At 39.9% G+C, this 27,557-nt stretch overlaps 1 protein-coding gene and 1 long non-coding RNA gene across 2 annotated transcripts; one reads left to right on the forward strand and one right to left on the reverse strand.

The window, feature by feature from the left end:
- On the forward strand, positions 1-26,388 carry acvrl1 (activin A receptor like type 1). The gene is made up of 11 exons (XM_047380130.1): positions 1-354; positions 490-705; positions 9,820-9,891; positions 13,864-14,109; positions 20,497-20,702; positions 20,789-20,888; positions 20,988-21,134; positions 21,513-21,788; positions 21,903-22,100; positions 24,672-24,802; positions 25,676-26,388. Exons 3-11 carry the CDS (start codon positions 9,822-9,824, stop codon positions 25,820-25,822), a joined length of 1,521 nt encoding a protein of 506 aa, XP_047236086.1. The 5' UTR covers positions 1-354; positions 490-705; positions 9,820-9,821; the 3' UTR covers positions 25,823-26,388.
- Positions 7,685-9,792, reverse strand: LOC124877048. Its single transcript, XR_007040441.1, has 2 exons — positions 7,841-9,792; positions 7,685-7,743 (listed from the first exon to the last, which is right to left on the reverse strand). It is a non-coding gene; the product is annotated as an uncharacterized LOC124877048 (long non-coding RNA).
- Positions 26,389-27,557: the final 1,169 nt, after the last annotated feature.

Raw genomic sequence — 27,557 nt, forward strand, 5'->3', positions numbered from 1 at the left:
GAAAAGGAAAATGAGAGGTTTAGCAAGCAACAGGAAAACCGCTAAGAGAACACATTCCAGGCGCGCAGAGTCTGGACGGAACAATAAGGGGTGGGACAAAAACTCCATGCCTACAACTATTTAAAAATCTCTAATCTCGCTTTTTAATCGGGAACACGGCCGGCAGCTGAAGAGTTCTTACTTAATGGGAATCGAGTCCAGTCTGTCGTCTCTTGTGAAGTCAGTCAAAGCGGAAGGAGTCTGGTCCAAAGCCCCACGACGATGTTCCTGTTGTGTGTTTTATCAGCGCAGATTTAGACCCAGATGAGATAGGCTTCATCGAGCGCGCTGTGGACTCAGACATCAAGCTCTGAGGTCCTTTATCTTTCTTTTTCCTAACTGTTTTTTTGTTGTTGTTCTGTTTTTTACCAGTACTTTCATTTTTCCGTGTGCGGTGAAGTGAGCGGTTTTAAACCAGAAACGCTGCGGGGAAACTTTTCTTTCTCACAGAAACTGCGGCTGGTTCGTCATCGAGGGCAGCGGGGAGGATGTGAGATCTCTCCGGATGAAACATCTGCAGCTGGGCCTTCCAACTCTTATTTCAGTCTCATAATGTCGCCAAACTTACCTCCAACGCTGCATTAAAGTGTCTAATTCCGTTTTGCTTGTGATATGGGCGACGTGTGGTGTTCACATCTGTCAAGTTAACAGCGGAGCAGAAAACAGGTAATAATTGCACTTTTTTTTTTTTTTATAACTTTCAATTGTTGCTTAATAGCATAATTAGTACTTATGTGTAACAAAACAGAAGCAATTAACAGTAATCACTTTTAAAAGCGGCTCGCATGTTTCCACATGTGAACAGGTGTAAACAAGTTTACACAGGAATTTATGAGTTATTGTCCTGCTGCTTGGTGAACTTCTACCTTAGTCTGAACTCCTGTAAAAGGGTTTTATTTCAGGATTATGTTATATTTAGCTCTATTTGTCCTCCCATCAATTCTGACCTGCTTTTCTTTTCTTACTGCACAAAAAACATCACCACAGCATGACGCTGCCACTCACGTGTTTCAACATGGCAGTGGTTTGCTCAGTGCAGTGTCATTTTTCCTTTAAATATAATGTTTTGAATGTAGGTAAAAAAAAGTCTAATGCTGTTAACATCTGACCATAGCTTCTTCTTGTGGCAAACTGCAAACCAGACTTTGTATCACTTTCTCTTGATAATGGATTCCTTCCATAACAGTCAAATTTGTATAGTGAAGGGGTAATGGTTGTCTCTGCAGCTCCTTCGGAGTTCCTGTTGGACTCTTAACCACTTCTCTGATTTGCTCTCCTTTGTCAGCATAGGTGGACGGTCATGTCTGGGTAGCATGATTTGTCCACATTTCAAAAGTGATGAAACACTTTTCATTTTGAGAAGACAGATTGAACAGTGCTCTCTGAAACGCTTAAAGCTTTTAATATTGTTTTAAAACCCAACCCTACTTCAAGCCTCTACACAACTTTGTCGCCAACCTGTCTGCTGTGTTCCCTGGTGTTCAGGATTTGTTCTTTAATGTTTTCTAACAAACCTCCCAAATGTTCTCTAAACAAGAATGGACCTTTACAGAAAAAGATTGAATTTATACTGAAATTAAATCACACACAGGTGGAACCTACTTACTAATTAGGGGACTTTGGAAGGAAAATGGCTGACATGGATTTTATTTAGGCATATCAGAGTTAAAGGGGGATGAATACAAATGCAGGTTTGTGTTTGTAAAAAATTAAAACTTTGCAAAACTGTATCATTTTCCATTTCTTAATTATGTGCACATTTGTGTAGGTCTGTGTATTGTTGCTACATTTTTTTTTTACCTTAACCACTTGCTGTGGTTATGGGTAAAATCCAAACTGGGCATACACTACCAGTCAAACATTTCCTTTCCATTCAATGGTTTGTCTTTATTTTTATTCCTACCTCTGGAAACTCTTCAAGACTGTTGGAAAACCGTTTCAGGTGACTACCTCATGAAGCTCATCGAGGTAATGCCGAGAGCGGTAATGAAAGCAAAAGGGAGCTATTTTGAAGAATCTAAAATATAAAAGATGCTTTAAGTTATTTCACCATTTTGTGTTTGCTACATAATTTGATATACTTTGGCTGCATAGTTTGGATATCTTCACTTTACATGGACAATGCTGAAAGTAATACAAACAAGGTAACACCATTGAATGGTTAAGGTGTGTCCAACCTTTTGACTGGTGATGTATATTTTGAGTATTTGCTGAATGAGAAAATCTGCACCTTCAATCAAGGACCTTCTGGTTGTGTTTCTCCGCCTTTTAACTTATCTTTCTCTCCCACTGATTTTACACCAACACAAACATGCCAGGAGCTATTTGACCTTCCAGACTGCAGGTCATCTTTCCATGTGACTGCTGGTGTTTGCTCATCAGGTGCATGTTTTTCACAATCATACCCAAGCCTCATATTTGTGTTCTTTTTGTGCGTTTCCCTTTACTGTTTTTATTCTGTATATAGTGTCTACAAAGCAAAGTTTGTGTGTGCAGTGGAGTCCAAAGAAATTGCCATTTACTTTTCATAGACAAACTTTGATTTCAGCTTTAATTTAAGTTGCGTTGTTTGCTTTGGGGCTTTAAGGCTCATGATAGACACTTTTACTGCAACATGCCAACATTTATTATCAAGTAAATCATTTAATCTGGAGAAAGAGAAAGTTTGTGTGAGATGAAGCCCAACAGAGGGGTGGGTGACGATGAGTATGTCGTGCTGTGCCCGACACATCCCACCACTGTAAGCATACAGTCATACAGATGGAATGAGAGTTCTGCCTCCCCGAGTCAGAGCCATGCAGATGAGAGGAAAAGATGACAATGGATGTTTTCCCCTGGGTCACGTGGGTGTAGCTTTGGATGGAATGGAGACAAACAGGAGCAAGCTCAGAGAGGAAGGCTGCTAAGTATAAAGTCTGTATGGCTGCGATGGGGGAAGTGATTTATCTTCTCTGAGATCTCAGAACCATTTCAGTGATATAAAAGCTCTTCAACTGGGCTCCTTAAATCAGAATTTGTCCAGTTTGCATGGGGGGTTTGGGATTGTGTTTATGCCAACCATCAGATTTACCTTTTTAGTTTAGGTTGTATTTGAAAAAAGCTGCATGATTCAGGAAATACTCTATTTTGGGTAATAGGACATGGTGTCTCATTGTTTTAGCATGGTCTGCACATCGAGTTCAACTGCTGCACTTCAACCCCAGACAAAAGCAGCATCTCAGGATAGGTGTTAATATATATATTACTATCAGATTGCACATATTTAGAAGAAATCAGACACATGATTTCACACTTTGCTTAGCAGAATAAATTCATCTGGAGGACAGAATAAACTGCATGAATTGTTAAAACATGTGCAATTTAATTGAAAAAAGTTTTTTAAATTTGAGGACATAAAATAATTTTCAGTTTTTTGTCTGGTTTCCATTTTGTCATATCTCCCACTATCTAATGACATGACTAATGCAACGTGACACTTCCTGTAGATTGCACTTAGATGTCTTCAAGCAGATGCATCTAAACTAAAGGAGGATATCTAAAGCCTTGTGCTGACATTTGCAGGTTTCACTGTCAACAGTGTGCAGTTTAAATGTTACAGACCATTGTCAGTTTCTTTTTTGCATTTTGTGACATTACAACAGGAACAAACTCCAGTCATTTTTAACATACTGACAGGGGATTTTATTAAGTTGCTTTTTTGTAGAAGCAAAAAGATAAATGTTTCTTAAACTTTTTTTACCAATAGAAATCTGGAAAGTGTGGCATGCATTTGTATTCAGCCTCTCTGAGTCAATACTTTGAAGAACCACATTTAGCTGTAATTACAGCTGCAAGTGTTTTAGGGTATTTCTCTAACAGCTTTACAAGTCTAGAGTATAGAATTGGTGAATTGAGTGTCTTCAAAGATCAATTTTCAATTCTTTCCCACATATTCTCAGCTGGATATAGGTCTGGACTTTGACTGGGACATTCTAACACATGAATGTGACCCACTGATCCATTCCAATGTTGCTCTGTATGTTTAGTGTTGCTATCCTGCTGGAAGGCAAACCTCCCTGGTCTCAAGTATTTTACAGAATCTAACATGTTTTCGTTTTTCTAGGATTGACTAGCAGTGTGATGTGCAGTATCAATGTTCTGTCACATACAGTGTTTTGCATGTACCCCAAAAAGTTCAATTTTTGTGTCACCTGACCAGAGCACCTTGTTTCACATTTTAGCTGGCTCTCCTGCAAACTATAAACCTGGGTTGTGGCAAACTGAAAATGGGATCTCTTTTGGCTTCCTATCAACAGTGGCTTTCTGCTTGCCATTCTTCTGCAAAACACTGATTTTTAGACTGCTCAACCCATAGTTGTCCTGTCAACAGAGTCTCCCACATGAGTTGTGAATCTCTGCAGCTTCTTCAGAGTTACCAATGGGCCTTTTGGCTACTGCTCTGATTAGTGCTGTTAGTGTCACGCTTGTCTGCTCAGGTGGACGGCCATGTCTTAGCAGGTTTTTAGCTTTGATAGATTCTTTCCATTTATGGGTGATGGAATTAACTGTGCTCATTTTAAAACCAAACCCTGCTTTAAACGTTCTTCACAACTTTATGATGGGTCGCACAAGTGACCCAACCAGCCTGGTTTGTTCATTAGCATGTCTACATTTATACCGAGATTAAATTAGACACAGGTTAACTTTACTTAGTAATTAGTTGACTTCTGAAGGCAGATGGTTTCCCTGGATTTTGGGGATGAAGAGGATTAATAAAAAATAGTTTGAGATTTTTATTTCTAAAGGAATTATCACCCTTGTAATCTAACATTTAAGATTATGATTTCTGATAATTCTCTTATTAAATTATGAAACAACTTGACAAAAACAACATTTTCTAAAAAATAAATTAATGCTATGGTTTGAGAACTGTGCAAATGCATTTAAGGAGACATGTATGAAGAGCTGCAGCACAACCTGTCTGATATGTTTCTGCATCTTAACAATTAAAGTTAGTTTAAATGCAGCATAAATATGTCTTCAAATGTCGGCCTGGTGTAGTCCAGAACATCAGATCATGTTAGTTTGGGTAGATACATTTAAGATAGAACTGGATGGATTAGTTAGCTGTGATCTACGTTTATGCCATTAATTCATATTCAATCATTAAAACTATTTTACTGGAACTTTCCAGGTCTTCTAAACAGACCCAACAGACATGGTCAAATGGGTCAACCTAGATTGCTGCACATGCTGTGCATTGCATAAGCTTATGAACCGTTTGCTATATTATTGTATGGTATCTTATTTACTGATCTCGGTTGGAGCTGGACTGAATTTTCAGTGCATGAAAGTGAAAATGTCCTGCTTATTTTTGTTCTTTTTCATGTTATGCAGGCCTATACACACCTGCATCACCGATAACACTGGTACTTTGTGCGTTGAAAGCAAAATTGGAAACTTAGGTTATTTGTAATGCATAAACAACAATAAAATGTTTTATACCTATATCCCTGGCCAAGTCCTTGCCTGTGCACAATAAAGTGACAAAATGGTCGAGAAGACGGCAACTAAAGCCCACAAAATGACAGAAAAGTTCCTTTAAAACATCAATTAGAAGGACAGGACTTGAACTTGGATGTTGAAATTCTTAATTTTTCTTTTTGTGAAAAACACAATTAAAAAAGAGTTTGGTTCTCTTTGATACATATGTGTAGATCCACCATTCCTCTTTCTGCACCCATGTAATCCTGGTAAAGCTTGGCAGAATGCTGGCATGTATATCCAGGCAGTCAATGGGCAGGCAGCAGGGTACACAGACACGAACAACCATGCACACGCGTCAAAGGGCACTTTAAGTTTGGCAATGAATGTAACATGAATGTTTTTGGAAATAAAACCCATGGATGCACCAGGAAAACATGCAAACTAGAAACAGAAAGGCCATGGTGCCCCACCTTGTTAACAAAACCACCTCAAAGGCGGGTTTGTATATCTTGGCAGGTGTTAAAATGCTTTCGTATATGTCAGGATTTTTAGACTCATGTTTGAGATTAGAAAAGGTCATGTTTAAACCCATTATTTCTAAATAAATGCTGTCTGAAATAAAGGTGCCAGAGAGCTCATGGACCATTTATACTTATTTCTTCAATCCAAAACCTTTTTCCTTTATGTTTTTGAAATCCTCTTTTTGGCAGATTTAGTGTATAAACATGCAATAAATTTACATTACACTTGTGGTTTGATAACTTCCTGGTGCCAACAGAAGATAGCATTTAATTTGAGGCACAACAGTGAGCTCCCTTTGATACAGAGAGTTTCATTCACTGAAGTCAGAAAGGCTGATTTGATTTATGGACTTGATCAGGATGATTGAGTTGCACTCTTTAAATTCCTAGTAAATAGCACCGCATCTATCTAGTGACTTTTTTGCTCAAAAGCAGACTTTGGTGCACTCAAATCTGATGTCAATTAATTTATTAAACTTGGAAAAAATGCAGCAATCATTTAAAAAAAAAAAAAAAGAATGACCCAAATCCAACCAAATATTTTTCTATCATCAATTGACCCCAAAAGAATTTGCAAACTGGATTTAAATAAGGCGAAGGTGTAAAAGCCTTTTTAAGTTGATTTACAAATGCCTTTCCTAAAGAAAATGCTGACTGCTTTATTTGTTTAATTAAAGTATATCATGCTTAATTTAGGGTTTTGCAGCAAAAAGAAAAATTCACATTTTTTGTGACTTTAGTTTTTAGAAAAAGAGTTTTGGCCCCCCAAGGACTTTTGACTTGATGAAAAAGTTTGGACTTCAGTGCACTAGATAGATTTTCTGTGTGGATGGTGTTTTCAGGGTGCGGTCCAGTGTTAGTTTACTTCCACACATAGCATTTAAAATGTAGGCCAAAAAGGTTAATTTTGGTCACATCTGACCTAGAGCATGTTCTACATGCGTTTTGGTCTCCACACAGCTTGTGGCAAACTGCATGGTCCTCTTGACTTTCTTAAACAAAGGCCAGGTGTGCAAAGAGCACAACAGATAGTTGTTGGTTTGCCATCCACACCTGAGCTGTGGAATCACTGCAGCTCCTCAGGAGTTACCATATGGCCTCTTCCCTTATTTTGTATGCTCTTTCCAATTTTGTGATGGACCTAACAGTACTCCATGAGATTCTCAAAGCTTGGGACATTGTTTTATTGGCCACACCTGCTTTAAATTTCTCTAAAACTCTCTGCTGTGCATCTTGATCTTCACGATGCTGTTTGTTTACTAATGTTCTCTATAAAACCAATAAACCTTCAAAGAACATTTGAGTAAAATTAAATTAAACACAGCTGGGCTCCATTTACTGGGCAACTTCCAAAGGCAACTAGGTTGCAATGGATTTATGGACATTACACTTTTCAGATTCATTTAATCATTTATCCTTTCCCTTCCACTTCACTAATATGCTCTATTTTGTGTTGGTCCATCACATAAATTCCCATTAAAAATATTGAGGTTTTATCAAATTTGTTTTAATTACAAATAACAAAAAGTTAAAGGGGGAAATCACAGGAAAACCAGAACATGGAGCATGGGCAGAGTAACAGAAGAATCCAGCAAGGAACTGTCATTTTGTTTGCAATAGATCTGACCCACATACAGAGAACACTCCAGAGAACAGAATATGTAAAGGATGTTTATTGTGACAAAGATAATCAGGAACGTAATGGATGACTCTCCAACTGTTTGGAAAGAAGGGAAGAGCACTGGTGAAAAATAGGGAATTGAATAATGTCAAACTAAGAACAAGGAATTAATGCCAACAAGAGAACAGCTTACTAAATAGGTGATGTCAGGTCACCAGGGGAAGAGGCATTCAGGATCCAGGTTTGTAGAAGGTTCTTTAGGTGCTGTTCAGTGTGAGCTCGGAGCAAAACAGGAATGAGTTCGGTGTGCAGATGCTTACATTAGAGGGTGGACAGGGTACGCTTGCGGCTTGGTCCAGGAGGCGAAGGTAGCAGAAAACTGCCAGCTAGATGCGAATCCAAACGAAGACAGTAGATAGGAAATGAAATCCTCAGAATGTAGATAGCCTTGATCATCCAGAAAGACTTCCAGACACATAGTCAGTATTCAGTGACATAAACCCAGGATTCAGGTTTACTTAGCCTGCGAAGGAGCATAAATGAAGTTACAACGAGGTCGAAGAACAAAGCATAGATTTAGTGTTTGGCTAGAGCTTGTTACCACTGTGGGCAAAACACTCTGGCAGCCTCCTGCTTAAGTACTCCTCAAAGTAATCAGTAGAATAAGTTGCACCTGTCACCCAGCATACCTAAGAACTCCAGCACCATCAGAAAACACTGAGCACATGTAGCGAGCACAAAACACAAACACAACCCAGATCCTGACAGGAACATCGAAAAACCAGGAGCTTATATATTGACGTAGGGGTGGAAAATGACAAATAAGAGGGTTAGATAAGCGGTAGATAAGAAATCAGAGGAAATGTAAATGGCCTGTACTTGTATAGCACTTTATCTAGTCCGAGCACCCTGAAGGGCTTTGCACTACAAACAGTCATCTACCCACTCATACACACATTCACACACTGACAGTGGTGAGCTACATTGTAGCCAGAGCTGCCCTGGGGCACATTGACCACAATCAGCAGGCAAGGCGAGTGAAGTGTCTTGCCCAAGGACACAATGACTGAGAAGGATGAAGCGGGGGTTCAAACCAGCAACCCACTGGTAACAGGATCGACTTCTACCATCTACCAGGCTGAAAAGGATCTTGAAACCACAAGACAGAAGGCCTGAAAATGACATGAGAGAAAAAAGCAAAATGCATAGATAAAAGAACACAAGAAATAATAATTTTGAAAAAAGAAACTAAACACAAACGAATTAACCTACATGGAAAAGCCCTAATAGCGATGATAAACAACTGAATATGGCAAGGCCTTTGTAACAGTAATAAATCCAGAAATAATAAGAAAAGAACACAAAAGAAAACCAAAACACAAACAGCTGTGGATCATGGCAAGTTCTTAGAATGAAGAATTAAGCGATGTGATCACTGTTGCAAGGCACTGTATTGTGGTCGTATTTAATAGCATTTTCATAGAGAATAGTAAAAAATAATTGCTATGGAGCTAACCTCATTTAGTTCATGTAATTAAAAATAGCTAAAAACAAAATACATATAATTTAAAGTGGATACATCTGCACTGATGCTGTTAGAATGTGTTGTTTCACTTACAGTAAATGTTTGATTAAAGGCTCTCTTAAGTTAAAAGTCTGCATATTTCAGCCCTCTTGTTTGCGTGACTCCCAGCACCGTTGCCCTAAACAATGAGCAGACCTGAGTCTCGCCGGCTAGCCGGGTGGGGCCGCTCAATGGCAGGAAGCACAGCCATCAATATTTACTCTGTGAGCAGGCTAGCTGTGGAGTCGTCAGGCCTGGAGCCCGCAGAGCACAGCGCCACAAACAGTCCGAGAACACACACACAAACACACTCAAGTGCCTTTTTAGCCCATTTCCCCTTAAGCCCCTTTTTCCCACCCAGTGCAATTAAAACACAGTCAGACAGGCTGGATCCTCTGGTTGTTGTTTTTGACCTCATAGCTTCCTGTAGGGACCCGACTTCAGCTACAGCTCAGCTCCTCATGGACACAACTATTAAGTTTCCATCTGTAAACTCAAACCAAGCAGCAGCTGAGATGTCTTGTTTTTCTGGAGCACTTCTCTGTTCCTAAGTAAAATAAAAAAAACTTGCTAACATTGTTTCTCTTCTGTTTATTTCCATCTCACAGTGATGGGAAGCTCTGCTCTTCTTACGGTTCTGTTAGCAGGAGTCTTTCTCTTGACTTCCAGCATTCATGCAGGTGAGTTAAAGGTAACGTGTTTCTTTTTCTTTCCCATGAAGCGTTCACTTCTTTTATTCACCAATAGTTCTACATATTCCACTGAAACACAACGGTCTGTGTCCAACCAACAAGCTCAGACAAGATCAGTGTTTACTAGCTGCCTGACATGATGAGCAGAGTAAAAGTAAATGAGAAGCAGAAGAAGATTTTCTAAAACGACTTCAAGAGGGAAATTACTTAAATGCAAGGATGTCTGCCTTTCAGTCAAAAATTGCCTCTGGCAGTTTAAACAATGTCACATTCCTGCTACTGGTGGCAGTTTTAATAAGGGGGTATTTATGCCATTTTATGCACAATATATTAGAATATCATCGAGGAGTTAATTTATTTCAGTAATTAAATTAAAAAACATGAAACTTAAATAACATACTAATTAAACACAGAGGGACATATATACATTTTTTTTTTGTTTGCTTTGATCAGTATAGCGTACAGCTAAAGAAAACCTAGTTTCTCAGATTTAAGTATTTAATTATTAAGTATTTAATGCAGATACTGTGCAGCACATGGAAATACTTTTCAGTAGGCCCACATGTATGTGTTAAAACCCTTTTTTATGGTCTTGTGTGATATTAAAATTTTATTGAGAATCTTGGTTTTTGGTCCATGTACTTTTGCGTTCATTCATTATTTTATTTCTGGTAGTGAGTCATATTCTGAAAGGGGTGTCTGTTTGGTTTTCTTATTCGTATGAATTAAAGAAAAAAACAGAAATTGCTTTATTTTATGGGCTGCACGGTGGCGCAGTTGGTAGCACTGTTGCCTTGCAGCAAGAAGGTCCTAGGTTTGATTCCTGGCCTGGGGTCTTTCTGCATGGAGTTTGCATGTTCTCCCCGTGCATGCGTGGGTTCTCACCGGGTACTCCGGCTTCCTTCCACAGTCCAAAGACATGCCTGTTAGGTTAATTGGTCTCTCTTAATTTCCCTTAGGTGTATGAATGAGTGTGTGTGTGGTTGTTTGTGTGTTGCCCTGCGATGGACTGGCGACCTGTCCAGGGTGTACCCCGCCTCTCGCCCATAGACTGCTGGAGATAGGCACCAACTCCCCCGCGACCCACTATGGACTAAGCGGTAGAAAATGACTGACTGGCTTTATTTTGTTTTAAAAAATCTGTGTATGGTTCGTTCATTGGTTTTTGCATCGTTTTTCCATTTCAAAATAACGTAAGGATTATGATTATTGATTAATTAATATTTATCAAAAATTATAATTACAAATCATAATTCAGCAAAATAATTTCTTAACCAAAATCATTACTTACAAATAGAAATCAGAGATGTCCTCTGGTGTTGTGATTAAGGGCTCAAAGCTCTTAATAATTACAATTAGCTATTCATCATTAATATTTGATAAATTATTAACCAAAACCACAAAATATCACTGGTTATTTAACCGCTACACCGAAGGTGGGGGAACTTCGACCTTGTTTTGATGGATAAATCACTCTTGCACGAAATAAACACAAACGCTTATCTTAATTATCTATATGAAGATTTCTTTGAAGCCATATAGCCCTGATATACCACCATTCTGGTCCAAAAAAACCTTCGCCTAACTAACAAGTACTATTCTACACAAAGGGATAAAAACAACTACCTAACAATAATAATAAAATAAAATATATGTGCATTTAGTGTCTATGAATATCAAACCAGCAGTTTTATGGACAAAATGTGCAATTTGGGTTAACTTGGAAAGAGAAGCCCTCCTGGTGTTCTGATGTCTCGATAGCTGCGATCAGCTGCTAGATGGTTGGCTGCGCTCTTAGCCACTAGCAGCTGATTGCCCCAAATCTCGAACAAAGAGTCATAAAACTCTGAGGCGAGAACTCAGTGGAAAAACTCCAGTAATAAAACTGGAACAAAGGAATGGTCAGGCGAGGCCCAGACCGCAGTTGCTTTGAGTGATAAACCTTTAAAAAGGTTCAACGTCTAAGTCCTGGCTGTTTTGGGATCAGCCGGACAAAACATGAACACGCACAATTCAGCAGCACTTCCACAGCAAATCAAAACAGCTCAGCATAAAACACTTCAATGAGTATTGCATGCTAATAGTTGATAGCTTGGATTAACTACTGGTGAATCTACATCACCTTAACTATGCCTCATCCTGCCCAGACCTCTAAATGCACCTATCCGATTTAGTATAAAAGAAAAGAACGAAATTACATTGACGGTGATTTCTTCTCTCCACCGGTTGAGGATGGGTCAGGTCTGAAGGCATTTGTTTTTCTTTCTTTTTTTAAATTAAATTAGATAAACAACGATTCCAACAAATAAAAAAAGATGTGGTTTTCTAATTTTAAAAGAAAGAAATGTTTTATATTTTGTTAGTTCACCATGTAAGACATTTCGGCGGAGCCAAATACTGGCAATGGCAGCACTCGAACCCTACATTGGTTACAGAACTTGTGCCAAATTCTGTTTCCCTGAAATAATTTGTTCCCCTGGCAACACCGACATTACACCATGTTACTACATGTGTTTCACCACAGACTTCTTTAGGATTAGGTACGAGTCCTGTGAGGTTAGGTTAGTGGACAGCAGACTAGTGAGGAGAATCTGCTGAGGCAAGCACACAGCCCATGTGAAGCAACAGCGCCTCCTGGAGTCACAATTATTTCAGGGGAACATAATTTCGCACAAATTCTGTAATCAGTGCAGTGATTCAGTGCAGCCATTGCCAACTACCTTGTAGAAATGCGCACACCGATAATACGCCGCAGGTCGCTTACCTGAAAGCCCTCTCATCAAGACGTCCTACCTGTGCAAGTTTCATTTAGGTTACGGTAAATCTTATTTGATTTATTTTACGTCCTATTTTCCTTGAGTATTACTTCTTGTTTTAAGTTTACAGTGAGCTCGTAGGATATTTGTACATGACTTTAGTTTGACTTCTGTAATATCGTTGTTATACTATAAACCACATTAGACCCATTGTTTAGCGTCAACCAGGTGAATCATGACAAACTTGGTTTTTTTGCGGCCTATTTTGTGCCTCTAATTATACTACATTTCTATATTTTTGAATAATGGTTATTCTGTATCACTTTATCACTTTATGTGTGACCTGTGTGGTCGATGGGCCCATTTTGACAATGCCAGATATAATAATCATGCAACTTATTTATTAGCAAAGTATGTGCAGGGATAACCTGTATTTGTAGATGTCTATTTAATTTATTTGGAGTTAAAGTTAATGCTTGTCTTAAAACGGTTACATTCTTTCATTCTTCTTCAAGTTAGATATTCTGATGATTCATACGAATCAGAAAACCAAACTGACACCTTTTCCAGAATTTGGTTTTACTTCCAAAAATAGAATAATGATTGAATGCAAAAGTACACGGACCGTTTCTCATTAGATGTAAGCCATAATCATGAAAATTAACCGAAATAAACAGTTGTAATACATCCCTCTGTGGTCATGAACCTGTCATATATGAGTTTCACTTTATAATTGCATCACTGAAATTTAATTTTGTGATGATTGTCTTAATGACTAAAATGTACCTGTGGATTATTTAAACGTTTAGAGCTTTTTTAACACAATGGTATATCACATGAGTTCAGATCATCCCCAGGCAATAAAGGAAACATGTATAGGCCTAATAATAACCTCAGGCTTACATTTCTTACTCTGTTGTCTCATTCAGAAATGTTTGTAGTTTCAGACCAGAATTTCCTCCCCCACTGAACCACACAAGCTGGCTTTTGATGTAGCATCATGCGGCAGCACAGGAAATAGTGTTAACATATTTTCTTAGTGTTATAACCGGTGTTTTCCCCAAAGGAAGTAATTTCTGATTTCTTTTTTTTCACAGAAGAATAGTAATTTTATTTCTTTTCAGGACAGTCAATTTCTTACATCACTGTTGTCTAAGGGGACTTCATTTTTTCGATTAACCATTATTTTGTTCTTGTGCCTCAGAGAACCATGATGACGGTAAAGAAGAGATGCTGCTGTGCACCTGTGAGAACACCAAAGGCACATGCAACAACGGAACATGCAGAGGAGACTTCTGTTTCTACACCTGGGCACGGAGCAAGGAGGAATGGGGGTGCTTCTTCACAAAAAACTTCAGAGAGCAGTGCTCGGGTTCCTTCCCTGGCTTTTTTGTCCACTGCTGCAAAGAGAACAAGTGCAACGAATTCCTCACGCCACCTCCAAATATTAGTCAGTACCCACAGTCATTCTTTTACAATATTTATATATCATAGCAACAAAATACTGAGCCTGAAAGATTTGAGTGATTAGTTTGCTGAAGATTACATTGATCATCTTGCTTGTTTTAGTGACAGTCCTTCAGCTTCATCTTAGACTGTAACTGGTTCCCCCTGGTGGTCACTTACAGCAAATTGGTTCTTCAAGGCTCTTTCACCACTCTGATTGCACAGATGTACAGGTCCTTCTCAAAATATTAGCATATTGTGAAAAAGTTCATTATTTTCCATAATGTCATGATGAAAATTTAACATTCATATATTTTAGATTCATTGCACACTAACTGAAATATTTCAGGTCTTTTATTGTCTTAATACAGATGATTTTGGCATACAGCTCATGAAAACCCAAAATTCCTATCTCACAAAATTAGCATATAATTAAAAGGGTCTCTAAACGAGCTATGAACCTAATCATCTGAATCAACGAGTTAACTCTAAACACCTGCAAAAGATTCCTGAGGCCTTTAAAACTCCCAGCCTGGTTCATCACTCAAAACCCCAATCATGGGTAAGACTGCCGACCTGACTGCTGTCCAGAAGGCCACTATTGACACCCTCAAGCAAAGAGGGTAAGACAGAAAGAAATTTCTGAACGAATAGGCTGTTCCCAGAGTGCTGTATCAAGGCACCTCAGTTGGAAGTCTGTGGGAAGGAAAAAGTGTGGCAGAAAACGCTGCACAATGAGAAGAGGTGACCGGACCCTGAGGAAGATTGTGGAGAAGGGCCGATTCCAGACCTTGGGGGACCTGCGGAAGCAGTGGACTGAGTGTGGAGTAGAAACATCCAGAGCCACCGTGCACAGGCGTGTGCAGGAAATGGGCTACAGGTGCCGCATTCCCCAGACCTGGGCTACAGAGAAGCAGCACTGGACTGTTGCTCAGTGGTCCAAAGTACTTTTTTCGGATGAAAGCAAATTCTGCATGTCATTCGGAAATCAAGGTGCCAGAGTCTGGAGGAAGACTGGGGAGAAGGAAATGCCAAAATGCCAGAGGTCCAGTGTCAAGTACCCACAGTCAGTGATGGTCTGGGGTGCCGTGTCAGCTGCTGGTGTTGGTCCACTGTGTTTTATCAAGGGCAGGGTCAATGCAGCTAGCTATCAGGAGATTTTGGAGCACTTCATGCTTCCATCTGCTGAAAAGCTTTATGGAGATGAAGATATGGAAATGAAGATTTCATTTTTCAGCACGACCTGGCACCTGCTCACAGTGCCAAAACCACTGGTAAATGGTTTACTGACCATGGTATCACTGTGCTCAATTGGCCTGCCAACTCTCCTGACCTGAACCCCATAGAGAATCTGTGGGATATTGTGAAGAGAACATTGAGAGACTCAAGACCCAACACTCTGGATGAGCTAAAGGCCGCTATCGAAGCATCCTGGGCCTCCATAAGACCCCAGCAGTGCCATAGGCTGATTGCCTCCATGCCACGCCGCATTGAAGCAGTCATTTCTGCAAAAGGATTCCCGACCAAGTATTGAGTGCATAACTGTACATGATTATTTGAAGGTTGACGTTTTTTGTATTAAAAACACTTTTCTTTTATTGGTCGGATGAAATATGCTAATTTTGTGAGATAGGAATTTTGGGTTTTCATGAGCTGTATGCCAAAATCATCCGTATTAAGACAATAAAAGACCTGAAATATTTCAGTTAGTGTGCAATGAATCTAAAATATATGAATGTTAAATTTTCATCATGACATTATGGAAAATAATTAACTTTATCACAATATGCTAATATTTTGAGAAGGACCTGTATGTGATTCACAGAGCTTCACTTTATTCCCATTGTGTTATGTTACAGCCTTATTCCAAAATTGATTAAAGTCATGATTTCCTTTAAAACTCTTTGCCATATGGTTCAAAAGATAGCGCAGATACATCCTGTTTCCACTGATCATCCGTGAGATGTTTCTACAGCTTAACTGGAGTCCACCTGTGGTAAACTGTTGATTGAACAGGATTTGGAAAGGCACATATCTTTCTATATGAGGTCCCACAGCTAATAGTATATGTCAGATCACATACCAAGCATGACGTCAAAGCAATTGTTTGAAGACCACAAGGTAGGACTGTCTCAAGGCACCAGTCTTTGGAAGGGTAGAGATGAAGGTTCTGCTGCTTTGAAGGTCCCATTAGGTACAGTGACCTCCATCAGCCATAAATGGAAGAAGTTTAGAACCAACAGACCGATTTGGGGAGAAAGACTATGGTCAAGGAGGTGATCAAGAAACACACGTTGCTCTGTGGAAAGGAGAGTCTTCCAGAAGGACAACCACCTCTGCACAAATCAACCAATCAGGCCTGTAGTTGCCCTCCTTAGTAAAAGGCACATGGCCGCCCACGTGGAGTTTTGCAAAAAAGCACATGAAGGATACTCAGACCATGAGAAATAACTGAAGAAACATTCAGTGGTCTGATAAGGCACAGATTGGAAACTAGGCACCTCTCATCCCATGGCCAATAACATCCCTACAGCAAAGCATGGCTGGGGCAGCATCATGCTGTGTGGATGTTTTTAAGAGGCAGGGACTAGCAGACTAGTCAGGACAGAGGGAAAGATTAATGCAGCAATGTACAGAGACATTCCTGAGGAAAACTTGCTCCAAAACTTGGAGCCTCAGTCTTGACCTCAAGACTGGGGCGGCGGTTAATCTTTCAGCAGGACAATGACTAAAGAAGGCTTATCCACAAAGAATTGAGCAAAAGGCTGTGATTTAAGTACATAATGTCTTAGTTTTTAATATTTTGTATATACAGGGGTTGGACAATGAAACTGAAACACCTGGTTTTAGACCACAATAATTTATTAGTATGGTGTAGGGCCTCCTTTTGCGGCCAATACAGCATCAATTCGTCTTGGGAATGACATATACAAATCCTGCACAGTGGTCAGAGGGATTTTAAGCCATTCTTCTTGCAGGATAGTGTCCAGGTCACTACGTGATACTGGTGGAGGAAAACGTTTCCTGACTCGCTCCTCCAAAACACCCCAAAGTGGCTCAATAATATTTAGATCTGGTGACTGTGCAGGCCATGGGAGATGTTCAACTTCACTTTCATGTTCATCAAACCAATCTTTCACCAGTCTTGCTGTGTGTATTGGTGCATTGTCATCCTGATACACGGCACCGCCTTCAGGATACAATGTTTGAACCATTGGATGCACATGGTCCTCAAGAATGGTTCGGTAGTCCTTGGCAGTGACGCACCCATCTAGCACAAGTATTGGGCCAAGGGAATGCCATGATATGGCAGCCCAAACCATCACTGATCCACCCCCATGCTTCACTCTGAGCATGCAACAGTCTGGGTGGTACGCTTCTTTGGGGCTTCTCCACACCGTAACTCTCCCTGATGTGGGGAAAACAGTAAAGGTGGACTCATCAGAGAACAATACATGTTTCACAAGGATCTTCAACAAGTCACTGGAGAAATGTGAGGTCCCCTCCTGCCTCAAACGATCCACCATCATCCCGGTTCCCAAGAAACCCACCATCGTAGGATTAAATGACTACAGGCCTGTAGCCCTGACGTCTGTGATCATGAAATCCTTTGAGCGGCTGGTGTTGAAGCACCTGAAAGACATCACAGGCCCCCTGCTGGACCCCCTGCAGTTTGCTTACCGAGCAAACAGGTCGGCAGATGATGCTGTTAACTTAGGTCTACACTTCATCCTGCAACACCTCGACCACCCAGGGACGTACGCCAGGATCCTGGTTGTAGATTTCAGCTTGGCCTTCAACACCATCATACCAGACATCCTCCACCAGAAGCTCACCCAGCTCAACGTCCCAGCCTCCCCCTGTCAGTGGATCAACAGCTTCCTGACAGACCGACAGCAGCAGGTGAGACTGGGGAGCATCTTCTCCCAATCCAGATCAATAAGTACTGGTGCCCCCCAGGGGTGTATTCTATCCCCACTCCTCTTCTCTCTGTACACAAATGACTGCACCTCATCGGACCCGTCCTTGAAACTCCTTAAGTTTGCAGACGACACCACTGTCATTGGACTGATCCAGGACGGTGATGAGTCTGCATACAGACAGCAGGTGGATCAGCTGGTCCACTGGTGCGGTCAGAACTACCTTGAACTGAACCCACTCAAGACTGTGGAAATGGTGGTGGACTTTCAGAGAACCCCCCCCCCCCAATCCTCAACAACACTGTATCGGCCGTGGACCACTTCAGGTTCTTAGGAACCACCATCTCTGAGGACCTGAGATGGTCTTCGCACATAGACACTGTTCGAAAGAAGGCCCAGCAGAGACTGTACTTCCTGAGGCAACTCAAGAAGTTCAACCTTCCACAGGAGCTGCTGGTCATCTTCTACACTGCCATCATTCAGTCTGTCCTGTCTTCATCCATCTCAGTGTGGTTTGGCTCATCCACAAAACAAGACAGGTCCAGACTGCAACGAATAATCAGGACTGCAGAGAGAATAATCAGAGCTGACCTTCCCTCCATCCAGGACTTATACAGGTCTAGGGTCAAGAAAAGAGCTGCTAAAATCTCTGCAGACCCCACACACCCTGCACATAAACTGTTCAGAACTTTACCTTCAGGCCGCCGCTACAGAGCACTGTTTACTAAAACCAGCCGCCACAGAGACAGTTTCTTCCCCCAGGCTGTTTCTCTGATGAACATTCAATAGAGTACAAAACAACAGCATACAGATGTTGCAAATGCACCTTTTCTGTTAGATATGTGTATATTGTACATTGTAAATTGTAAATTTGTATATTCTGTAATGCACAAACAGAACAAAAGAGCAAAGTGTACCGGAGTCAAATTCCTTGTTTGTATGTACGAACTTGGCAATAAAGCTGATTCTGAATCTGATTCTGATACCGTGGCTCTTGATACATCACAAAGACTTGCTGTCTTGGTCACAGATGCGCCAGCAAGACGTGCACCAACAATTTGTCCACTTTTGAACTCTGGTATGTCACCCATAATGTTGTGTGCATTTCAATATTTTGAGCAAAACTGTGCTCTTACCCTGCTAATTGAACCTTCACACTCTGCTCTTACTGGTGCAATGTGCAATCAATGAAGACTGGCTACCAGGCTGGTCCAATTTAGCCATGAAACCTCCCACACTAAAATGACAGGTGTTTCAGTTTCATTGTCCAACCCCTGTATACTAAAATCTCGAAACAAAACTTTTTCCATGTTGTCATTATGGGGTGTCGTGTCTAGAGTTGTGATGGGAAAAATGGATTACAAAATGTGGAAAATGTGAAGCCTGTGAATACTTTCTGGTTGGACTGTATTTTATTATTATATAGTGATACATTTCAAGTGTTCATTTCTGTCAATTTGGTTATTGTTAACTACGATTATGGCTTACAGCTAATAAAAATACAAAATTCTGTTTCTCAGAAAATTTTAATATGACATAGGACCAATTAAAAACTTATTTTAATACAGAAATGTCAGCCCACTTAAAGGTTTGTCAATGTGCTGATCAGTATGTGCTGTTCAGGGCTCCTTTAGCATGGATTACTGTATCAATGCAGCGTGGCATCTCCACAAAGCCTCGCCTTCATTCAGCCTTACCATAAAGCTTGTCAATGGAGGGAAGCTTGAATTGCTCTGAAATTTCTTGGTAGACACCTCTGCTGACTTTGGACTTGATAAAACACAGTGGACCAACACCAGCAGATGACATGGCTCCCCAACTCATCAGTGGCTTCTGAAACTTCTTGATGGATCTTAAGTAACCTGGTTCTGTAGCTCACCACAACTACTCTAGACTCTCGGATTTCGACTTACCAAATGCATCATTCGCTTTTATTTGAAAAGAGGACTTTGGAGGGCTGGCTTTTATTAACCGTGTAGCTTATGCATCATGTTCTGCCAGACTTTTTCCTTCCACTAAACCTTGCCAATATATTCTTGGATACAGTATCCTGTTTGGCTTACCCTCTTTGTGGACTGTCGGTGACTGTCTACTGGTCAACCATTAAGTCAGCAGTCTTCCTCATGATAGTACAGGCTGATCTACTGAAAAGGAGTCCTTAACAGATATACTGTGCATATGGGCCAACATTTGTGTATTAAAAATTCCTTTATATTGATCTTTTGTAATGTCCTGATTTTCAGAGAAACTAGTTTTTAGGCTTTCTTTGCTGTAAGCTACAATCCTAAAAAATAACATAAAAGCTTGAAATATATCACCCTGTGTATAATGAATGATAATGTAATGATTTTTCCCCTTTTTTAAGAAAGAATACAATTAAATAAAATGTTAACACCGACATACAGGGTTGGTATAGGCTTTTCTAAATGTGTGTGTGGATGTGCGTGACTGAATCATTTATGTCTATTCAGATGGTGAACCGACAACAGGGCCACCTCCAGAGACCCCAGGTCCTGAGCTGTGGATTGCTGTGTCTCTGCTGCTCCTACTCACGTCTGTAAGTGTGTGTGGCTTGTTGCTATTTCTGCGATTTAGACGCGCACCCTGCAAAGTGAAAGACCCTGAAGACCACGGCGTCATGGTCAAAGTCCCCGCTGGAGCTGACCCCACATACGGTGTAAGGAACACCTACTAGGCAGATTACTGAGACAGAGTAAAATTACAATTTTAACGCTTAAACAAATCAGCGTCATTTGTTTCCAGGACATTTTTGATGAGTTTTGCACATCAGGAAGTGGAACAGGCCTTCCATATCTGGTCCAAAGGACTATGGCGAGACAAATCTCCCTTGTTGAGTGTGTTGGTCAGTTTTATTTCAGGGGTTTTTTGCACTCTCTCCTTTGCCGTTTTTTTTTTTTGTTTGTTTTTGGTTACAACTGAGTACCTTTCCTTCTTTGTCCAGGTAAAGGTAGATATGGCGAGGTTTGGAGGGGGACATGGATGGGGGAAAGTGTGGCTGTCAAGATTTTCTCCTCCAGGGACGAGCAATCCTGGTTCAGAGAGACAGAGATCTACAATACAGTGCAGCTGCGCCATGAGAACATCCTGGGTATGGCAGCTAAAGTTGTGCGAAACATCTCCTGGGTCTCATAATATACTTAAGAAAAAAACATTTTGTCATTTCAAAGGCGTGTGTCTTGTTTGACTGAATGACCCAAAAGAGCTCTCTCCATTTTTCATAGAACAACAAAAGTTTATGGAAAAAGTTATATTGTGATGTTACTACATGTAATGCAATGTTCCATATTGATTTATTATATTTTTCACACTTATTTAATCATTAATTATATCAAGTCCACGGCCATGGTTCTCGACCTGAACAAGGTGGCTTTCCCTCTTGGGGTCAGAGAGGAGCTTCTGCCTCAAGTGGAAAAGTTCAAGTATCTTCCAGATTCATTTTCTCTACATCTCATGTTCTGTCTTTTAGGCTTCATTGCCTCTGACATGACATCCAAAAACTCCAGCACCCAGTTGTGGCTCGTCACTCACTTCCATGAGCTGGGTTCGCTTTATGATTTCCTGCAGTACAGGAGCCTGGAGCCAGAGAGCTGTTTGAGGATGTGCCTCTCTGTGGCTTGTGGCCTGGTCCACCTCCACACCGAGATCGTCAGCTCCCAGGAGAAGCCGGCAATCGCCCACCGAGACCTCAAGAGCCGAAACATCCTGGTGAAGAGGAACGGACAATGCTGTATCGCGGATCTAGGTAATGTGTGCACTGAAGGAAAGAAACTGAGTTAAAATTATGCTGTTTTGTGCATTCATCCAAGCTGTTACATCAAACAGTTGCATCTGTGTTTTATGCACACCCTTTCTTCAGGTCTGGCTGTGATCCACTCTCAGTCTCATGACTACCTAGATGTGGGCAACAACCCTCGTGTAGGGACAAAGCGCTACATGGCCCCTGAAGTGCTGGATGAGACGATTCGTGTCGATGTCTTTGAGTCTTACAAGCAAACAGACATCTGGGCCCTTGGCCTGGTCTTCTGGGAAATAACCCGCAGGACTATTGTCAATGGTAAGCTGGTAGTAAGCTGCAGAGCCCTGTTGAACTTTTTCATATTTTGTCACATTACAACCACAAATTATATGTACTTTATTTGGTTTTTATATGATAGACTGGGCTGGACTTTAGAAATGGTGTATAAGTATGTTTGAAATGTTCATGTAAATAACCAATATGGAACTATTTGAAAACCGTATACTCATAGCCTAAACCTCTAACCCAACACTTTTTATGTGAACAAGGCCTAACAACCTTGAAGCTGATGTTTATCTTACAGTCTGTTGTACTTTGCATTTGTACAAGAAACTTGTTTAGGTAGGACACCGAAACTACAGGGGTTGGACAATGAAACTGAAACACCTGTCATTTTAGTGTGGGAGGTTTCATGGCTAAATTGGACCAGCCTGGTAGTCAGTCTTCATTGATTGCACATTGCACCAGTAAGAGCAGAGTGTGAAGGTTCAATTAGCAGGGTAAGAGCACAGTTTTGCTCAAAATACTGAAATGCACACAACATTATGGGTGACATACCAGAGTTCAAAAGAGGACAAATTGTTGGTGCACGTCTTGCTGGCGCATCTGTGACCAAGACAGCAAGTCTTTGTGATGTATCAAGAGCCACGGTATCCAGGGTAATGTCAGCATACCACCAAGAAGGACGAACCACATCCAACAGGATTAACTGTGGACGCAAGAGGAAGCTGTCTGAAAGGGATGTTCGGGTGCTAACCCGGATTGTATCCAAAAAACATAAAACCACGGCAGAATTAAATGTGCATCTCAACTCTCCTGTTTCCACCAGAACTGTCCATCAGGAGATCCACATGGTCAATATACACGGCCGGGCTGCTATAGCCAAACCTTTGGTCACTCATGCCAATGCCAAACGTCGGTTTCAATGGTGCAAGGAGCACAAATCTTGGGCTGTGGACAATGTGAAACATGTATTGTTCCACCTTTACTGTTTTCCCCACATCCGGGAGAGTTACGGTGTGGAGAAGCCCCAAAGAAGCGTACCACCCAGACTGTTGCCTGCCCAGAGTGAAGCATGGGGGTGGATCAGTGATGGTTTGGGCTGCCATATCATGGCATTCCCTTGGCCCAATACTTGTGCTAGATGGGCGCGTCACTGCCAAGGACTACCGAACCATTCTTGAGGACCATGTGCATCCAATGGTTCAAACATTGTATCCTGAAGGCGGTGCCGTGTATCAGGATGACAATGCACCAATACACACAGCAAGACTGGTGAAAGATTGGTTTGATGAACATGAAAGTGAAGTTGAACATCTCCCATGGCCTGCACAGTCACCAGATCTAAATATTATTGAGCCACTTTGGGGTGTTTTGGAGGAACGAGTCAGGAAACGTTTTCCTCCACCAGTATCACGTAGTGACCTGGCCACTATCCTGCAAGAAGAATGGCTTAAAATCCCTCTGACCACTGTGCAGGACTTGTATATGTCATTCCCAAGACGAATTGACGCTGTATTGGCCGCAAAAGGAGGCCCTACACCATAATAATAAATTATTGTGGTCTAAAACCAGGTGTTTCAGTTTCATTGTCCAACCCCTGTATCTAAGCCCAGAGACCCACTCACTCCCTCCTAAGTCTGGTGACACAAAGTAGCATATAAATGTAAAGAAGAAGGAAAAGGATTCACAATTTTCAGTTTAATTTAACTGACTGGGCTTGAGCTATTTTGCAAAGAGGAAGTGGAAAAAATGCGGGTGGAGACACACCCCAAAATAGTGAATGTCGAAAACATTGCTTCATTTTCCTACCGCCTTACTTTGTGGTGATCTATCACATAAAAGCCTATAAAAATACATAGAGGTTTGTGATTGACATGACTACATGTGGAAACAATCCAGGGGTATGACTACTTTTGTGAGCAGAGTTGTTATTTTACATTTGGAGCCAAATGCAAAGATGTTAGTAATTATTTCTTTTTACCCTATAAAACATTTTTCCACATATTGAAAATCTAATATGTGTCTTCTCTGTCCATGTTCTTGTTCTAGAAGAATATACACAACATCAGCCCAGTGCTTTTTTTTCTCGTCAGTGTCTGTCTCTACTATCCTCTCTTGTGATTAGCACTGTAGTAATTATAAACAGTCTTATCTGCTGTCGGCACTCACTATTACATGGTCCAGATGCTATTGCACACAAGTTGTAGTTGAAAACACACTTCCATGTGCAGCTGATTACACATTCCTACACACACACTCACATATGAAAAACAATGTGCAGATGAATACACGTGTGGGGGGAAGATCTTTATATAGTCACCAGGGAATGGCTATCTCTCCTGCTGTCTTGTTTAGTCAATCATACTTTACAAAAACTCCCACTGCAGCTTATCTTCAACTTCTAGTGTGCTATTTCAGGCCTTGTATGAAGGGAAAATGTATGTTCTGGAAATTTATGTGAGGATAAATCAATAATAAATGCATATAAATTTAAGTAGGTATGAAATGCAATACTTACCTTTGGCAGGAGGAATATTGACTTTTGCTAAATGAATTTTCCCTGTCATGGTTGTCAGTTTTTAAGTTTTATTCCTTTCTATCTTTAAGGGATTGTTGAAGAGTACCGACCTCCCTTCTTTGACTTAGTGCCCTCAGATCCAAGCTTTGAGGAGATGAAGAAGGTGGTGTGTGTGGACCAACAAAGGCCCAGTCTGCACAACAGACTCCATTCCCACCCAGTAAGTCCTCCCCATGCACACACAACTTTCCACTCAGAGATCTCTGAGAATCAATTTACTGCAGCAAGAATGCTGTTTTAAACCATTCAACTTGTGTTTGACTGGTAATTTTCTTCTAAATAGGGCTAAATAAAAAGGGACAAACACTGTAATTTCATCAGGACTATAGAAACAAAATGTTACTAAATGGATCTGTTCTATAAAAAAATGGTCTTTTTCTACCTCCTTGAATAAAAAGTGAATTTCACAGACTGGACAGAGGGTGAGACGCATTAATCTTCCCAAAAATGAAAATATTAGGTTCAAAACAAACAATTCATATTTTATCAACCACATGTTTTACTTTCATTTTAATTTCATAGTAAACATAACTACAAATTAGCTACAAACAAGTACAACAGGTCCTTTTAAAAGAAAGAGTGAGTCATGTCCTGTTCTTGTTGCTGAAAATAGACCAATTGTAGATAAAAACAAACAAAACAAGAACCAATAGACCCTATAAAATCTTTTTAATATGTCAAACACGCAAGACTGCTTTTTATGTTTCAGATCTATAATGATTTCCCGGGGAATTCAAACACACATCGTACTTGTCAGGTTTTTATGGGTCAGAAATGTTAAAAGCCATGTATCAGTTTTTTTCCAAGTCACAATTATTTGCTACTTTGTGTTGATCTATTGCATAAAACCTCAGTAAAATACATTGATGTTTGTAGTCGGAGTTTATGAATACTTTAGCAGAGCACTGTATTTTACATTGTTACAGCGAAGCCTGGCTCTTTTGAAGGGAAATGAAAACAGTACTGTATAGTATCCACAAATAAGAACAAACCACTGTTTGCTATTATTTTGATTTAATCTTTGTGTGTACAGATCCTCTCAACCATTGTCAAGATCATGAAGGAGTGTTGGTACCAAAACCCAACAGCCCGCCTCACAGCCTTGAGGGTGAAGAAAACCCTCTCTAAACTAGACGTCGAAGCTGACTTCTGCATAGAGAAACTCAAGTGCGACATCTAAGTGAGAACACAAAGAAATATTGCTGAAAACAAAACAAAAAGAAACAACAAGAAAAGTTATGTAACCATCTGCCCTTAACTACAGCCAACGTTTTGTTTTTGTTTTTGCAATAAAAAGGGGAAATTTTTTTACTAATCATTATGGGATGGGAAATCCTTTCCTGATTATTCACAATGTTTTAAAGTGGGTTTTCCACAATGACTTGATCATAGACAGCACAATGGCTTGATTTCATAAACATGTTCAGTTAAGTTAAAGATGCATTTATTACAGGCAGCACAGACAGACTGAAGTATTTAGTTGTACATAATCTAAAAGTATTGAAGCTTGTAAGGATCCACTGGTTATTTACAATATTGATAAGTGTAAAAATACTTCAAGAGACATAAATTTCTATTTTAAAGCACATTTTATACACTTTTTATCATGTTTATTTTTTTTTTTTTATATATATATTTCTTTAGACCTAAAATGTACCACCACAACCACTATGGTCAAGATAGCAAATCACATAATGATATGTAACATTGTAGATCTTTAATAAAGGTTTGTATTTTGCAGATAAATAAGTGCTTGTTGTTTTGTTTTTGACCAACAGAGGGCATCAGAGAGTAACAATGCAAGCTTTTATGTTGTCTTCCTTGGCCTACTTATTTTAATTTGGATACATGATCTTAAACGTCTCATAACACATAAAGCTAACTGATCCTATTAATAAGCACCTCAGAACAGTTGTGACAGAGGAAAAAAGTTATTTTCTTGATGTGCAAAATATTAATTTCTACATTTATAAATTCCACTTTTAGTGTAGCTTACTAAAAATAATATAATTAAAATAAAGACTGGAATTTATTAGATGAGTTCATATTACAGTCATTTATGTATTTATATTTTACAGCTTTACATTGTAAAAAGAACATTTTAAAACAAATAAAATGGGATCAACATATCTAAGGACTGCTCACCTGTGAAAATATTTTTCTATGATTTAAACAGCATTTTAATTACTTGCGTTAGTATTACTTGTGATAGTTAACATGGAACCGTTCCATATTCTTAAACCTTTAGGATTTAAAATCACATCTGCAAGTTAAATATGAAGGATGAATGGAAATAAACCTAGGCAATCCGATGACTTCTATTAAAAAAGTATTCTTTGCTAAAAAAAAAAAAAAGCTACAGTTAATCAGAGAAACGATTAATTTCATCTCAGAATATACAAATATTTTCAGTGAGCATTTCGTTATGTTTATATCTTCATCTATAGAAAGTCTTCAGCTGATTAGGTCTTTGTTTTATCTCATTTGCTTATCTTATTTTTTTCTATGTGCAAAAAACTAAAATCATGGCCTTTGATGATAAACTGTGCACAAAGTAAATTATAAAAGCAACAGGTTATTGTCGCAAAGCAAGAATCAGAATTGTTGCAGAATTCTGCAGAACCTAAAGGATGTTACAATGGATGTAATAAAGATATTGTTTCAGCTGTGTAACATCTGCAAGACTTTCTTTCTGCACCAGTCGTACTCGCTTCATTTCTCCTTTATCTGTGGGTTTGTGTGTGTATATGTTGTCTGGTTGATGTTAAACAAATGTCAGTGAGATAATACTCCCAGTCTGTCTACTTGGTCGGATGAGGGTTATTTTTAACACTGCGGGAGGGACGGCTGTTAGAAATCAGAGGGCCCAAACTCTCGATGTTAATGTACAGAAGCCTGTCTCTTTCCCCTGCCTC

Source organism: Girardinichthys multiradiatus, chromosome 1 (assembly GCF_021462225.1).
Source record: "Girardinichthys multiradiatus isolate DD_20200921_A chromosome 1, DD_fGirMul_XY1, whole genome shotgun sequence".
Classification (NCBI taxonomy): Eukaryota; Metazoa; Chordata; class Actinopteri; order Cyprinodontiformes; family Goodeidae; genus Girardinichthys; species Girardinichthys multiradiatus.